This window comes from Melitaea cinxia, chromosome 18 (genome assembly GCF_905220565.1).
Source record: "Melitaea cinxia chromosome 18, ilMelCinx1.1, whole genome shotgun sequence".
In the NCBI taxonomy this organism is placed as follows: Eukaryota; Metazoa; Arthropoda; class Insecta; order Lepidoptera; family Nymphalidae; genus Melitaea; species Melitaea cinxia.
The window spans coordinates 5,088,999-5,105,824 of record NC_059411.1 but is presented as its reverse complement, the minus strand read 5'-3'; the positions used below and the strand labels follow the sequence as shown (position 1 = coordinate 5,105,824).

At 34.8% G+C, this 16,826-nt stretch overlaps 1 protein-coding gene across 1 annotated transcript; it reads right to left on the bottom strand.

Annotated features, from left to right (window-relative positions):
• Window positions 1-749: 749 nt before the first annotated feature.
• LOC123662460 (5-hydroxytryptamine receptor 1A-alpha-like) lies at window positions 750-6,103 on the bottom strand. Its single transcript, XM_045597302.1, has 4 exons — window positions 5,956-6,103; window positions 2,371-2,505; window positions 1,963-2,112; window positions 750-1,778 (listed from the first exon to the last, which is right to left on the bottom strand). The coding sequence occupies exons 1-4, from the start codon at window positions 6,101-6,103 to the stop codon at window positions 847-849; spliced, it is 1,365 nt and encodes a 454-aa protein (XP_045453258.1). The 3' UTR covers window positions 750-846.
• Between the last annotated feature and the right edge of the window lie 10,723 nt (window positions 6,104-16,826).

Genomic DNA, 16,826 nt, shown 5'->3' with positions numbered 1-16,826 from the left:
TTTAAAGCAAAATAACCGCGTGGCAACCCTATGTGTTCAAGAAACATTTATATTGATCACTTATAAGTAGTGCAAAAAAATATATTTTTTACAATATCCAACCTTTACGTGTCGCAAACTAGCGTATGTTTCTCGGTATGGTAAGCGGATACATACAAGGGACATTACAAGCGCTTTATGTACTGACAATACCCCCGTACCTTTCCAGGAGCTCTACTTACTCAACACAGGAACATTACTCAACTTGAAAGCAATATTAGTTAGTTGTGCTCATGAGTTTTTGCATGATAATTCTCCTTGTGCTCTACGTAAATAAATACATTTTTTTAACTAAGTTTAACTTTTACTTCTTTTAGCTTACTTTAAATATTATTAGTTATTGAAAGTGCATTTACTACACGTATAATAAAATATTATTCGATTATAAAAAGAATATACTGAAAATTGCATGCAGTTGCATTATGTAAAATTTTATCGTATACATTATTATAATTTTACAGGTATAAAATAGTGCGGCGTTTGTAGATATATCTTAGGGATTTCATTGATAGGAGTTATTATTATGACTACAGCAGTACAAAATATTTTGAGCAATAAATTATGTTTTACAAATATAAAAATAAAAGCTATAAAATTTTCAAGTAGTGAGGTTTTTCTTTTACATTTTCTCATTAAATCGAAATTTTAATAATTTTAGCCGAAAATAAATGAAACATTACGTTTTGTTATTGGATAAATGAAACAACGGATAAAATCAAAAGTTGCAATATATTAACAATTATTACATTGATACAATTTTTTTTTATTACACAGAGAGCAAATTTACTGAAACCTTGATTAGACAGGCTATTTTAATATATCTTTTCGAAAAAATATTTGTAGATTTTTGCGAAAGTACGTTCTGATTGATCTTTGGAACCCCTTATGCCACCAAGCGTAAATCAAAGGATTTAGGATACTATTAAGAAATGCCAAGGTGGCTATCGGTCCGCTAAGCATCATTCTTAGATGCATACATTTCGGATTTGTGAGTTTCTCCTGACAGAAAACAAAAAATATTGCAGTAATAAAGAAAGGCATCCAAGTGAATATAAAACTGCCAGATGTTAACATCACAATAATTATAGCGCGCCACTTATTGGGTTCTTTCACTCTTGATTTATTTCTATACTTTTTATTTTCCAGGTTTCGTGTAGTGTATCTTTTAGGGGAATTTATATTCGACGTGGAAATACTTTGATCTGTTTGAAATGAATTTATGGATTGAATACTGAAATTAGATTCATAATCTTGTGGACTATCATTGTTTTTTAAAAACGTTAGAACATTATTGTGCGCTAACTTGTTTATATCGAGGCCATCAATACTTTTGGATTTATAGCCTAGTTTACTAAATTGTTTTGAATTATTTAAATTACTACTTAAACTGCCGTTGAATGATACGCTTCTTCTAAGTTTGATGGTTTTAACTGTACAAGGCATCTTTACTGATTGAGCAGACTTTTTTAAATTGACATTTCCTCTGTTGATTCTCATTTCTGACAATTTGTTATTCTTTGAGTCGACTATTTTAATAGTGTCCTTTATTTTTTTGACATTTTTTAAAGCTTTTACCAAAATGATTGAGTACAGGACGCCGACTAGAATAATGGGGATTATACTTAGCAGAGAGTTGACAAGTATTAGTCCCCCAGGGAATAAAACGATGTAGAAACAGCGAGAATGTCTGAGTTCAGTGTTCACCCACCCGGTAATTGGTAAAAATCCTAGCGTGATACCTGGAAAAATACAATAAATTAGATATCCTGTTTTGAATTTGTAAAATAATACGATACAAAAGTACAATGAATCATTCGAAATAAAACAAAAAAAAATACAATAAAAAAACTTTAGAAATTACAAATATATAAAAATTGATACCGAGTTTCGATAACGGGGAGTGGTATAAAATTTTCTACTTACCAATGACCCAAATACAAAGGATTCCAATTCTAACTTTTGTGGTGTTAAACCACCGTTGGTAATATAGTCCGTGTAGGATGTAGATATACCGGTCGACAGCTATGAGTCCGACGCTGAATATCGAAACCATTGCTGGACACACGATCATACCTTAAACATAACATTCATATTAATGTTATATAATATTTAAAATTCTAGAGACGTCGTTGTTTTTATTATTTTTAGGATTTTCAAGTTGTTGATGTGGCAAAATTAATTTTTTATTTTAATAATAAGTATAAAAGACTAATCGTTAAATTACTTTAAAATGATAAGGGCCGGCTTACTGTACGCCACTAAGTAGGTATTAGTGAGATTGTGTGTTTATAAAGATTGTAAATAATAATTATAGTTAAAAATAATATTTACCAATTTGAAATATACACAATGGATCGGAAGTCATCAGTGGGTCTAGGCTCACTCCGCACATCATCGATAAGCCGACAATTGTGTCTGCTAGGGATACGTTGCCAAGCAATAAGTAGGTGCTCTTTGGTTGTTGTCCTGTAAAAAAGATTCTTCCAAAATAAAAATCGCTAAATGGCGACGTGTTTTGCCCAATGGGAGATTCTGTATACATTTTCCGTTAGATTTAAATCATATATCTCCAGAGTCATAATTACAACACAGATTTTTAAGTAATGAAGTCAAGAAAATATGCATCATTATCATTATCATTACAGCCTATACAGTCTACTGCTGGGCATAGGCCTCCACAAGTTCGCGCCAAAAATGCGTGAACTCATGTGTGTTGCCCATAGTCACCACGCTGGGCGGGTTGGTGACCACAGGGCTGGCTTTGTCGCACCGAAGACGCTGCTGCCCGTCTACGGCCTGTGTATTTCAAAGCCTGCAGTTGGATGGTTATCTCGCCACCGGTTGGCTATTTAAGTTCCAAGGTGGTAGCGGAACCGTGTTATCCCTCAGTCGCCTCTTACGACACCCACGGGAAGAGAGGGGGTGGCCATATTCTTTAGTACCGTAGCCACACAGTACAAGAAAATATTAACGAGAATGATTTTTGTTTTTGAGAAAAATTTATATGTGTGAGTTGGGACCTAAATAATATATTTTTTATTTATTTATTTTTAATATGTATTACTAGCGACCCGCTCCGGCTTCGCACGGGTATCAAATATAATTATAGCTTATGTCATTCACTGAAAAAATGATTAAAGTCGATCCAGTAGTTTTGATTTATTCATTACTGCCCGTGGCCAGCACGCGTTAACTTTAGAGTAAAAGCCGGCCGCAACCGCCTTAAACGCTACGTACCACAATTTTTAAATCTGTAATATCTTCGAAAATATTCATTTAAATCATAAGCTGTAAATGGCCATATAGATGTGTATTAAATCAAAAATGTATTTAAGGTATTTAATTAGATATGGATTAATGCTGTATTGGTTAAAATCGCTTTGAAAATTAGCCATTATTTGTCGTAAAAAGTAAATGACAAAAAAATGTTATTGTGGGATATCCATAAGAGATAGACATATACCATAGCGGAGTTTTCTGTAGACCTTTTCAATGTGTACAATACTTAGTACATTATTTTGATAAATCTCGTAGGGTTCAGGCTGCGTTTGCAATGTAAGCGGAAAAAATGCAATTATTTACGACTTCACATTAGAAACCTCAAAAATAACAGTATTTCTTCAGTATTTAATGGATGTTATTATACATATAAACCTTTCTGTTTAATCACTCTATCAATTAAAAAAAACCGCATCAAAATCCGTTGGGTAGTTTTAAAGATTTAAGCATACATAGGGAAATAGGGACAGAGAAAGCGACTTTGTTTTATACTATGTAGTGATAGTGAAGAAAAGCATGCATGCACATTACGTTTATATTTTTTTCTATTTTTCTCTCAAATATCTATTTGTGCGTTTACCGTAATAGTTACGAACTTTAGGTGTAGCGAGTTTATTTTGTGCAATTGTTCTTGTCGTGATTTTATGGTTAATTTTAATTTGTAATTCCTTTTTGTGAAATTGTTCCATTAATAAAATAGCATCTGATTGCGATGATTGATCTGATTGCGATGATTGATGTTGCGAGCTCTATCGTTTATGTAAAACATTTTTTATTATTATTTCTGCTACGTGTTATTCTTTTGATGTGATAATTTTTGCCACTTTAGTGTTATAAAAAATTCAGCTAAAGAATAAAAACCATAGCAATACAATCAGAAAAATGTGAATTTCCTTTATTAGTAAAACAAACAAAGCCTTACATAAATATACGAGTATATAGTCATGCAAAGTAGGCATAATGTGTTTGGGGAAGCAATTATTTGAGTATATTATTAGCATGCGTGGTATGTGCTGTTGTACGATAAATGTTCTTCTCTCATTAGTGTTGTTTGTATATCTTTGTGAAATAAAATGCTAAAATTATTCTTAGAAACTTAGTAATAAAAGTAAAATACCATTATAAATGTAATTAATATACATATATACTGTTTCAATGGTTGCGGCTAATGTTTATCCAGCACATAAGTTAGTACTAGATTTTAACAGCAGGATGGCCTATTTTATCCATTATTTGGACTGTTTCACCTGATGTAATAAGTTATAATTTGTAGATTCACAGTTAGTCATTAGAAATATGCCATCAGCTGATAATATCCAGCTGGATACCGTCAAATCCCAGACAGTTTTAACACCACCCGGTGGAACTATTCTCATAAATAATTGTGTTTGCTTGCAAACGAAAAAAAAACCGACTTCAATTACATCGACGAGTAATACAACGTAGATCGACGAAAAAATAGTCAAGTAACTACGCGTTATCAAAGATTACTCAAAAAGTAGTGATCAGATCTCAATAAAATTTATATGTGACCACATGACAAACACCAGCTTTTGATTAAATTAAAAATTATCAAAATCGGTACACCCAGTAAAAAGTTATTGCGGATTTTCAAGAGTTTCCTTCGATTTCTCTGGGATCCCATCATCAGATAATAGTTCTCTTATCATGGTACTAAACTAGGGATATCTTCTTTCCAAAAAACAAAGAATTATCAAAATCGGTACACCAAGTAAAAAGTTATTGCGGATTTTCAAGAGTTTCCCTTGATTTCTCTAGGATCCCATCATCAGATCCTGGTTTTCTTATCATGATACTAAACTAGGGATATCTCCTTTCCAACAAAAAAAGAATTATCAAAATCGGTACATCCAGTAGAAAGTTATGCGGTATAATACAACGTAGGTCGACGAAAAAAGCGTCAAGTAAAAACGCATTATTAGATATAACTCGAAAAGTAGTTGTTAGATCTCAAATAAATTTAAATGGGACCAATTGGCACACACCACCTTTCGATTAAAAAAACATTTGTCGAAATCAGTCCACACGGTCAAAAGTTCTGATGTAACATACATAAAAAAAATACAGTCGAATTGAGAACCTCCTCCTTTTTTGGAAGTCGGTTAAAAACTCTCATAGATCTCTATCCATAGATCTAAATTCTCATAGATCTCATAGTCTCTCATAGCTCCGTATGACAATTTGGTCTGCATTTGTGCATGTTTTTGAGATTTATTATGTTTTTTTCATGGGGAAGCTAATTCCCCATGAAATTTATTCGTAATTTAATATATTCACAATATAGTTCATGTAAATTTTATTTTTGTACACGATTTAGAAAATGAAAATGAGAGCTCTGAATAAAAAAAAAATATATATTATTGTATGTTTTACATATTATGCTCTAGTATTAATAACCTATACCTGTTACTCTATGTTAGGTATTCATTTTTGACACATTCATTAACTCAGTTTACCCCTATCACTGTTCGACCGATATCGATATCGTGTCCTAAGTCCAAAGATTGTCTTATAGTAGTTCCTCTGTTTAAACACCTTACAAATATTTTACTTATTAAATTTTTATTTGTCTAATTTATAGATTAAATTAAATACACATTATTTTAGTTTACTAACCTTTCTTTAAAATGAGACCACTTGATATAACAACAGTCACATTACTTAGAAAAATAATTATTCCAAATATATATGCAACAATTCTATAATTGTCAAATTGTTCCATTTCTTTTTCCCTATATAGTTCATATAAATCAACAATATCCATTGATTCGCCACTTCGATTATATATATTTGCGGCACTTAAGTTTACATCAGAATTTAGCCACGCCATGTTTATTTAATAAATACACTCTGACACTGTTTTTTGACCAATTTGAAGTGAATATTTTCCGATGTTTGGTAATAACGAAATCTTTCTGCTGGCACATTGCAACGACTACGTTTCTCGGTAAAGAATGCCATGAAGACAAATATTACACACATCATGAGGATAAGGTCAACTGGTTATGTTTATTATAATGAGAGTATTTTTATTTTGTAGATCCTCTGATGCGGTTACAGAAGCCTTTTATGATTAATTTCATATTTTGTCCTAGAAACAATTCTATAAAATGTTTTTTTTTTTAATTGATTTTGTAGATTTTGAGTTTTGAGATTTTTGAATTTGATATATTATTTCTTTTGAGGCGTTAGGGAAAAAATTATGAGAGTAAATTTTTACGATCACGTCATATCACGAAAAAAACCGACACCCTGAAGTTGAGTAGTCAACGAAGAAGTTAGCAACGTGAAGTTAGCTAGCCAATGAAGTATAACTTCTCCCGTGCGTACATAAGTACACACACTTTTTTTTTGTAGATTTTGAGTTAAACGTTCAGTCGAATTGATCCTTTATAGCAATTAATAACAGTATTACAAATAATTTTTGAATATCATATCAAAAATTGACCGCTCCAGCGGGATTCGAACCCGCGTCTTCGACATACCGTGTCGACGCTCTAGCCAATTAAGCTATGGAACGATATACCCGCTAGAGCGAAACTTTTGATATGATGATTTTTACTTTCGGTTTAAGCGAACCGTGGCGCCGTCTATAGTGAGTTCTTTACAGAGACTCGTAACTATTCAAAGTTTCATATTACAATGAAAATCTTTGACAGGAGACGACACCATGCTATTTTTAATATGTACGATTTTTATTTTTGTGTTACCCACAATTAGGAATTCTAAACATTTTTGAATATCATATCAAAAATTGACCGCTCCAGCGGGATTCGAACCCGCGTCTTCGACATACCGTGTCGACGCTCTAGCCAATTAAGCTATGGAACGATATACCCGCTAGAGCGAAACTTTTGATATGATGATTTTTACTTTCGGTTTAAGCGAACCGTGGCGCCGTCTATAGTGAGTTCTTTACAGAGACTCGTAACTATTCAAAGTTTCATATTACAATGAAAATCTTTGACAGGAGACGACACCATGCTATTTTTAATATGTACGATTTTTATTTTTGTGTTACCCACAATTAGGAATTCTAAACATTTTTGAATATCATATCAAAAATTGACCGCTCCAGCGGGATTCGAACCCGCGTCTTCGACATACCGTGTCGACGCTCTAGCCAATTAAGCTATGGAACGATATACCCGCTAGAGCGAAACTTTTGATATGATGATTTTTACTTTCGGTTTAAGCGAACCGTGGCGCCGTCTATAGTGAGTTCTTTACAGAGACTCGTAACTATTCAAAGTTTCATATTACAATGAAAATCTTTGACAGGAGACGACACCATGCTATTTTTAATATGTACGATTTTTATTTTTGTGTTACCCACAATTAGGAATTCTAAACATTTTTGAATATCATATCAAAAATTGACCGCTCCAGCGGGATTCGAACCCGCGTCTTCGACATACCGTGTCGACGCTCTAGCCAATTAAGCTATGGAACGATATACCCGCTAGAGCGAAACTTTTGATATGATGATTTTTACTTTCGGTTTAAGCGAACCGTGGCGCCGTCTATAGTGAGTTCTTTACAGAGACTCGTAACTATTCAAAGTTTCATATTACAATGAAAATCTTTGACAGGAGACGACACCATGCTATTTTTAATATGTACGATTTTTATTTTTGTGTTACCCACAATTAGGAATTCTAAACATTTTTGAATATCATATCAAAAATTGACCGCTCCAGCGGGATTCGAACCCGCGTCTTCGACATACCGTGTCGACGCTCTAGCCAATTAAGCTATGGAACGATATACCCGCTAGAGCGAAACTTTTGATATGATGATTTTTACTTTCGGTTTAAGCGAACCGTGGCGCCGTCTATAGTGAGTTCTTTACAGAGACTCGTAACTATTCAAAGTTTCATATTACAATGAAAATCTTTGACAGGAGACGACACCATGCTATTTTTAATATGTACGATTTTTATTTTTGTGTTACCCACAATTAGGAATTCTAAACATTTTTGAATATCATATCAAAAATTGACCGCTCCAGCGGGATTCGAACCCGCGTCTTCGACATACCGTGTCGACGCTCTAGCCAATTAAGCTATGGAACGATATACCCGCTAGAGCGAAACTTTTGATATGATGATTTTTACTTTCGGTTTAAGCGAACCGTGGCGCCGTCTATAGTGAGTTCTTTACAGAGACTCGTAACTATTCAAAGTTTCATATTACAATGAAAATCTTTGACAGGAGACGACACCATGCTATTTTTAATATGTACGATTTTTATTTTTGTGTTACCCACAATTAGGAATTCTAAACATTTTTGAATATCATATCAAAAATTGACCGCTCCAGCGGGATTCGAACCCGCGTCTTCGACATACCGTGTCGACGCTCTAGCCAATTAAGCTATGGAACGATATACCCGCTAGAGCGAAACTTTTGATATGATGATTTTTACTTTCGGTTTAAGCGAACCGTGGCGCCGTCTATAGTGAGTTCTTTACAGAGACTCGTAACTATTCAAAGTTTCATATTACAATGAAAATCTTTGACAGGAGACGACACCATGCTATTTTTAATATGTACGATTTTTATTTTTGTGTTACCCACAATTAGGAATTCTAAACATTTTTGAATATCATATCAAAAATTGACCGCTCCAGCGGGATTCGAACCCGCGTCTTCGACATACCGTGTCGACGCTCTAGCCAATTAAGCTATGGAACGATATACCCGCTAGAGCGAAACTTTTGATATGATGATTTTTACTTTCGGTTTAAGCGAACCGTGGCGCCGTCTATAGTGAGTTCTTTACAGAGACTCGTAACTATTCAAAGTTTCATATTACAATGAAAATCTTTGACAGGAGACGACACCATGCTATTTTTAATATGTACGATTTTTATTTTTGTGTTACCCACAATTAGGAATTCTAAACATTTTTGAATATCATATCAAAAATTGACCGCTCCAGCGGGATTCGAACCCGCGTCTTCGACATACCGTGTCGACGCTCTAGCCAATTAAGCTATGGAACGATATACCCGCTAGAGCGAAACTTTTGATATGATGATTTTTACTTTCGGTTTAAGCGAACCGTGGCGCCGTCTATAGTGAGTTCTTTACAGAGACTCGTAACTATTCAAAGTTTCATATTACAATGAAAATCTTTGACAGGAGACGACACCATGCTATTTTTAATATGTACGATTTTTATTTTTGTGTTACCCACAATTAGGAATTCTAAACATTTTTGAATATCATATCAAAAATGGCGCCACGGTTCGCTTAAACCGAAAGTAAAAATCATCATATCAAAAGTTTCGCTCTAGCGGGTATATCGTTCCATAGCTTAATTGGCTAGAGCGTCGACACGGTATGTCGAAGACGCGGGTTCGAATCCCGCTGGAGCGGTCAATTTTTGATATGATATTCAAAAATGTTTAGAATTCCTAATTGTGGGTAACACAAAAATAAAAATCGTACATATTAAAAATAGCATGGTGTCGTCTCCTGTCAAAGATTTTCATTGTAATATGAAACTTTGAATAGTTACGAGTCTCTGTAAAGAACTCACTATAGACGGCGCCACGGTTCGCTTAAACCGAAAGTAAAAATCATCATATCAAAAGTTTCGCTCTAGCGGGTATATCGTTCCATAGCTTAATTGGCTAGAGCGTCGACACGGTATGTCGAAGACGCGGGTTCGAATCCCGCTGGAGCGGTCAATTTTTGATATGATATTCAAAAATGTTTAGAATTCCTAATTGTGGGTAACACAAAAATAAAAATCGTACATATTAAAAATAGCATGGTGTCGTCTCCTGTCAAAGATTTTCATTGTAATATGAAACTTTGAATAGTTACGAGTCTCTGTAAAGAACTCACTATAGACGGCGCCACGGTTCGCTTAAACCGAAAGTAAAAATCATCATATCAAAAGTTTCGCTCTAGCGGTTATATCGTTCCATAGCTTAATTGGCTAGAGCGTCGACACGGTATGTCGAAGACGCGGGTTCGAATCCCGCTGGAGCGGTCAATTTTTGATATGATATTCAAAAATGTTTAGAATTCCTAATTGTGGGTAACACAAAAATAAAAATCGTACATATTAAAAATAGCATGGTGTCGTCTCCTGTCAAAGATTTTCATTGTAATATGAAACTTTGAATAGTTACGAGTCTCTGTAAAGAACTCACTATAGACGGCGCCACGGTTCGCTTAAACCGAAAGTAAAAATCATCATATCAAAAGTTTCGCTCTAGCGGGTATATCGTTCCATAGCTTAATTGGCTAGAGCGTCGACACGGTATGTCGAAGACGCGGGTTCGAATCCCGCTGGAGCGGTCAATTTTTGATATGATATTCAAAAATGTTTAGAATTCCTAATTGTGGGTAACACAAAAATAAAAATCGTACATATTAAAAATAGCATGGTGTCGTCTCCTGTCAAAGATTTTCATTGTAATATGAAACTTTGAATAGTTACGAGTCTCTGTAAAGAACTCACTATAGACGGCGCCACGGTTCGCTTAAACCGAAAGTAAAAATCATCATATCAAAAGTTTCGCTCTAGCGGGTATATCGTTCCATAGCTTAATTGGCTAGAGCGTCGACACGGTATGTCGAAGACGCGGGTTCGAATCCCGCTGGAGCGGTCAATTTTTGATATGATATTCAAAAATGTTTAGAATTCCTAATTGTGGGTAACACAAAAATAAAAATCGTACATATTAAAAATAGCATGGTGTCGTCTCCTGTCAAAGATTTTCATTGTAATATGAAACTTTGAATAGTTACGAGTCTCTGTAAAGAACTCACTATAGACGGCGCCACGGTTCGCTTAAACCGAAAGTAAAAATCATCATATCAAAAGTTTCGCTCTAGCGGGTATATCGTTCCATAGCTTAATTGGCTAGAGCGTCGACACGGTATGTCGAAGACGCGGGTTCGAATCCCGCTGGAGCGGTCAATTTTTGATATGATATTCAAAAATGTTTAGAATTCCTAATTGTGGGTAACACAAAAATAAAAATCGTACATATTAAAAATAGCATGGTGTCGTCTCCTGTCAAAGATTTTCATTGTAATATGAAACTTTGAATAGTTACGAGTCTCTGTAAAGAACTCACTATAGACGGCGCCACGGTTCGCTTAAACCGAAAGTAAAAATCATCATATCAAAAGTTTCGCTCTAGCGGGTATATCGTTCCATAGCTTAATTGGCTAGAGCGTCGACACGGTATGTCGAAGACGCGGGTTCGAATCCCGCTGGAGCGGTCAATTTTTGATATGATATTCAAAAATGTTTAGAATTCCTAATTGTGGGTAACACAAAAATAAAAATCGTACATAGTATTACAAATAAGATTATAATGGTAAAATATTTTATTATACTTGAATGTATAAAATTACTAGCTGTGCCCGCGGCTTCGCCCGCGTTGAAATCAGTTTGTCACAAAGTTTTCCCAGCAAACTTCCAGTGAAACTCTCAGCAAAATCGGCTTTGCCGTTCCGTAAACCTTCCCCTTGAAGCCCTCTCTCCATTTGTGAAACCGCATGAAAATCCGTTAAGTAGATTTTGAGGGAATCGGTCACATACGCTTTTGGGAACTTTGTTTTATAATACACTAACTGTTGTCCGCGACTACGTCCGCGTGGTTACGAAGATATGCATTACTATTAAGATGCTTAACGCAAATTATTTTTTTATTTCAGTCACTTGAAATGCTTATCACTCTGAGTAACTTTTTCAAAGGCACAATTTAGTATAATTTAATAGTTATTTTTATAAAACCTCTCTATACACCACATTTTTAGTTTTATTTTGAGGCTGCAGTATGAATAACCTATCAGGCGAACTTGTTGCTACTGTATATGTTTCATACAAACTATCAACCCCAACTAAACCCCCTTAGCGATGGAATATCGCAAAATCCGTTCTTAGCGGACGTCTACTAACTATAATCTACCTCCCTGCCAAATTTCATCTTTGTCCATCTTGGATGGATGGACCATCCAGCGGTTTTTGAGTTCTCGTGATGTCAATCAGTGACCTTTCTCTTTTATATATATAGATTACGATGTATTATTTGGACACTTCCTCGCCATCTATAGAGCATACATTTTAAATTTCAAGTCTCTTACCTTAATAACATATGACTTTCAAATAAACTTCCAACCCCCGTTTTATCCCCTTATGGATCGAGTTTCGTAAAATCCGTTTTCAGTGGATGTTTACGCCCTATAAGGAACCTATCTGCAAAATTTCAAGTTTGTAGCTGTTATAGTTTCAGAGATTTCGTGATGAGTGAGTCAACCTACCATACTCCATTTTAACCCCAAAAGGGAGTTGATTTCTAAAGATACATTATTTTGAACACCTTCTCAACATCTATAGAGCATACATTTTAAATTTCAAGTCTCTTACTTCAAAAACATAGGACTTTCATACAAACTTCCAACCCCCGTTTTATCACCATAGGGGTCGAGTTTCATAAAATTCGTTCTTAGCAAATGTATATGTCCTATAAGGAACCTACTTGCCAATTTTCAAATTTGTAGCTGTTATAGTTTCGGAGATTTCGTGATGAGTAAGTCAACCTACCATCCCCCGTTTTATCCCCAAAAGGGAGTTGATTTCTAAAGATACATTATTTGAACACCTTCTCAACATCTATAGAGCATACATTTTAAATTTCAAGTCTCTTACTTCAAAAACATAGGACTTTCATACAAACTTCCAACCCCCGTTTTACCCCCTTAGGGGTCGAGTTTTGTAAAACCCGTTCTTAGCGAATGTCTACGCCCTATAAGAAGCCTATCTGCCAAATTTCAAGTTTGCAGGTGTTATAGTTTCGGAGATTTCGTGGTGAGTGAGTAAACCTACCATCCCCCGTTTTAACGCCAAAAGGGAGTTGATTTCTAAAGATTCATTATTTGAACACCTTCTTATCATCTATAAGGTATACATTTTAAATTTCAAGTCTCTTACTTCAAAAACATGGGACTTTCATACAAACTTCCAACCCCCTTTTTACCCCCTTAAGGGTCGAATTTTGTAAAATTCGTTCTTAGCGGATGTCTACGCCCTATAAGGAGCCTTTCTGCCAAATTTCAAGTTTGTAACTGTTATAGTTTCGGAGATTTCGTGATCAGTGAGCCGACCTACCGTCCCCCGTTTTAACCCAAAAAGGGGTTGATTTCTAAAGATACATTATTTGGACACCTTTTCACCATCTATCTATAGAGCTTACATTTTAAATTTCAAGTCTCTTACGTCAAAAACATGGGACTCTCATACAAACTTCCAACCCCCATTTTACCCCCTTAGGGGTTGAATTTCGTAAAATCCGTTCTTAGCGGATGTCTACGTCCTATAAGGAGCCTCCCTGCCAAATTTCAAGTTTGTAGGTGTTATAGTTTCGGAGATTTCGTGATGAATGACCTTTCGCGTTTATATATATTATAGACTAGCTGTGCCCGCGGCTTCGCCCGCGTAGAAATCAGTGTGTCACAAAGTTTTCCCGGCAAACTTCCAGTGAAACTATCATCAAAATCGGCTTAGCCGTTCCGTAAACCTTCCTCTTGAAGCCCTCTCTCCATTGGTGAAACCGCATGAAAATCCGTTCGGTAGATTTTGAAGGAATCGATCACATATTCTTTTGGGGACTTTGTTTTATAATACACTAACTGTCGCCCGCGACTACGTTAGCGTGGTTATGAAGATATTATGCATTACTATTAAGATGTTTAACGCAAATTATTTTTTTTTTATTTCAGTCATTTGAAGTGCTTATCACACTGAGTAACTTTTTAAAAGGTATCCCCTTAAGGATCGAGTTTCGTAAAATCTGTTCTTAGCGGATGCCTACGTCTTATAAGGAACCTACCTGCCAAATTTCAAGTTTGTAGGTATTATAGTTTTGGAGATTTCGTGATCAGTGAGTCAACCTACGATCCCCCGTTTTAACCCCAAAAAGGAGTTGATTTCTAAAGATACATTATTTGGACACCTTTCCACCATCTATAGAGCTTACATTTTAAATTTCAAGTCTCTTACTCCAAAAACATAGGACTTTCATACAAACTTCCAACCCCCGTTTTACCCCCTTAGGGGTCGAGTTTCGTAAAATCCATTCTTAGCAATAGTTTTCGCCCTATAAAGAGCCTATCTGCTAAATTTCAAGTTTGTAGGTGTTATAGTGTCGGAGATTTCGTGATTAGTGAGTCAAACTACGATCCCCCGTTTTAACCCCAAAAAGGAGTTGATTTCTAAAGATACATTATTTGGACACCTTTCCACCATCTATAGAGCTTACATTTTAAATTTCAAGTCTCTTACTTCAAAAACATAGGACTTTCATACAAACTTCCAACTCCCGTTTTACCCCCTTAGGGGTCGAGTTTCGTAAAATCTGTTCTTAGCGGATGCCTACGTCTTATAAGGAACCTACCTGCCAAATTTCAAGTTTGTAGGTATTATAGTTTTGGAGATTTCGTGATCAGTGAGTCAACCTACGATCCCCCGTTTTAACCCCAAAAAGGAATTGATTTCTAAAGATACATTATTTGGACACCTTTTCACCATCTATAGAGCTTACATTTTAAATTTCAAGTCTCTTACTTCAAAAACATAGGACTTTCATACAAACTTCCAACCCCCGTTTTACCCCCTTAGGGGTCGAGTTTCGCAAAATCCGTTCTTAGCGGATGCCTACGTCTTATAAGGAACCTACCTGCCAAATTTCAAGTTTGTAGGTGTTATAGTTTCGGAGATTTCGTGATGAGTGAGTGACCTTTCGCTTTTATATATATTATATTAATATTATTATAGATTATAGATTATAGATTATAGATTATAGATTATAGATTAAGTATGTAGGTATTTCAAAAAGGTAGGTGTATAATGAAGAATATATTTATTAACACTGTACTTAATGGATTTTATAATAAAGTTGGAAAACGTATTTTCTATATTCTTGAAATCACTATAATCTTAGCAAAAGTACTACTAACAATACTTGATCTAAGTTTCATAATTTGGAATAGCGGCACTGGTTTGGTTGTCTATCATTTTCTACAGCGTGGGCGCGATTTGAATTTTTTTTTTGTCAATCGAAAAAAACGTGGTGATTTTGACTTTTTCATGTGCCGCCCGCGGGACCATGGTCCCACCGGGTCCCCCTATCTACGCTACTGGTAGGACCAATTCTTCTGGATTTCTACGCTAACCGTAGATGAGATAACGAAAATTTATTGACTATAAAATATCTTTTTACGATTCAAAGAAGCTACGAGTATAGTAGTAACTTTCGACTTCAACCAAGCTCTTAAGTATAATACTTACTTATCCACAAGAAGTCAAGGACTTTTTATTACCAACTAATTAGTATTCTTCCATATGTGTGTGTGTGTGTTGTTCCTTATTTGACCTTTACACAACCTATATATTATTTCGTTCCGCACATGACGAATATTTTTATAGACTATATAGATGTTTGTCTTTTTTGTGCTTGTGTGTTGTGTGTATTGACGAACCTCTGAACTACAGTTCACGTTCTAAAAGGGCCGTGCTGGGCATTTAAGTATACATAAATTTAAATGGGACCAAATGACACACACCACCTTTCGATTAAAAAATTTTTTGTCGAAATCGGTCCACCCAGTCAAAAGTTCTGAAGTAACATACATAAAAAAATACAGTCGAATTGAGAACCTCCTCCTTTTTTGAAGTCGGTTAACAAAACTAACATGAAACCTACGAAAACTAATTGAACTAACTCTTATCTTGTTTGTTGTCAAATAACCAAACATAATAAATAGCTTGATTGTATAGTAACAGCAGCGGTCTGATGTGAATACAGATGCGATTTTCCGTCATAAATTAGTCAGGATAAAATACGAGTAACGGTAAATATTTTAATCTACGATCACTATGGTTATTATTGTGTATCTAAATTTATGTCAAGTACTATGACGTAATATGGACTTCCTCTATGTAATTTAATTTAGGCATTGTTGACTTATGCCTGGCAAAACGATATTAATCTATAAGTATATATATATATATATATATATATATATATATATATATATACTACTATATATATATATATAAAACTATTTGTAGACGGAATCTAAACCACTTATGACAAACATTTAAAATTTTGAGCGGAAATTGATTTTATGTAAGTGTAATTTAAAAGTGTGAAATAGGGTTGGAAGTTTTTTAGGAAATCCATTATTTTTCATGTCAGAAACATAATAAAACTTTATTTATATGCTACTGATTAGAGATGATCAAAAACATGTTTTAGCCTTTGCGGAAATTCTACTCTTAAATAGGTGTCGAAAGTTTGTACAAAGGTCCGTCATTTATTAAGATTTTCGAGACATGAAACTTTTTTTAGGTATACTATGAAAAATAAGTAGTGATTTTTTTGGTGTTTGCGGAAATTCTTCCTTAAAAGAACTGAAATATGAGTACGAAGTTTATATGGAAAGTTCGCGACTAT

Coding starts and splice junctions, on each gene's coding strand:
- LOC123662460 (XM_045597302.1), bottom strand. CDS start 6,103: ATGGATATTGTTGATTTATATGAACTATATAGGGAAAAAGAAATGGAA. Junction 2,113..2,370: donor ATTGTGTATATTTCAAATTG/GTAAATATTATT, acceptor GTTATGTTTAAG/GTATGATCGTGTGTCCAGCA. Junction 1,779..1,962: donor CCTTTGTATTTGGGTCATTG/GTAAGTAGAAAA, acceptor GTATTTTTCCAG/GTATCACGCTAGGATTTTTA.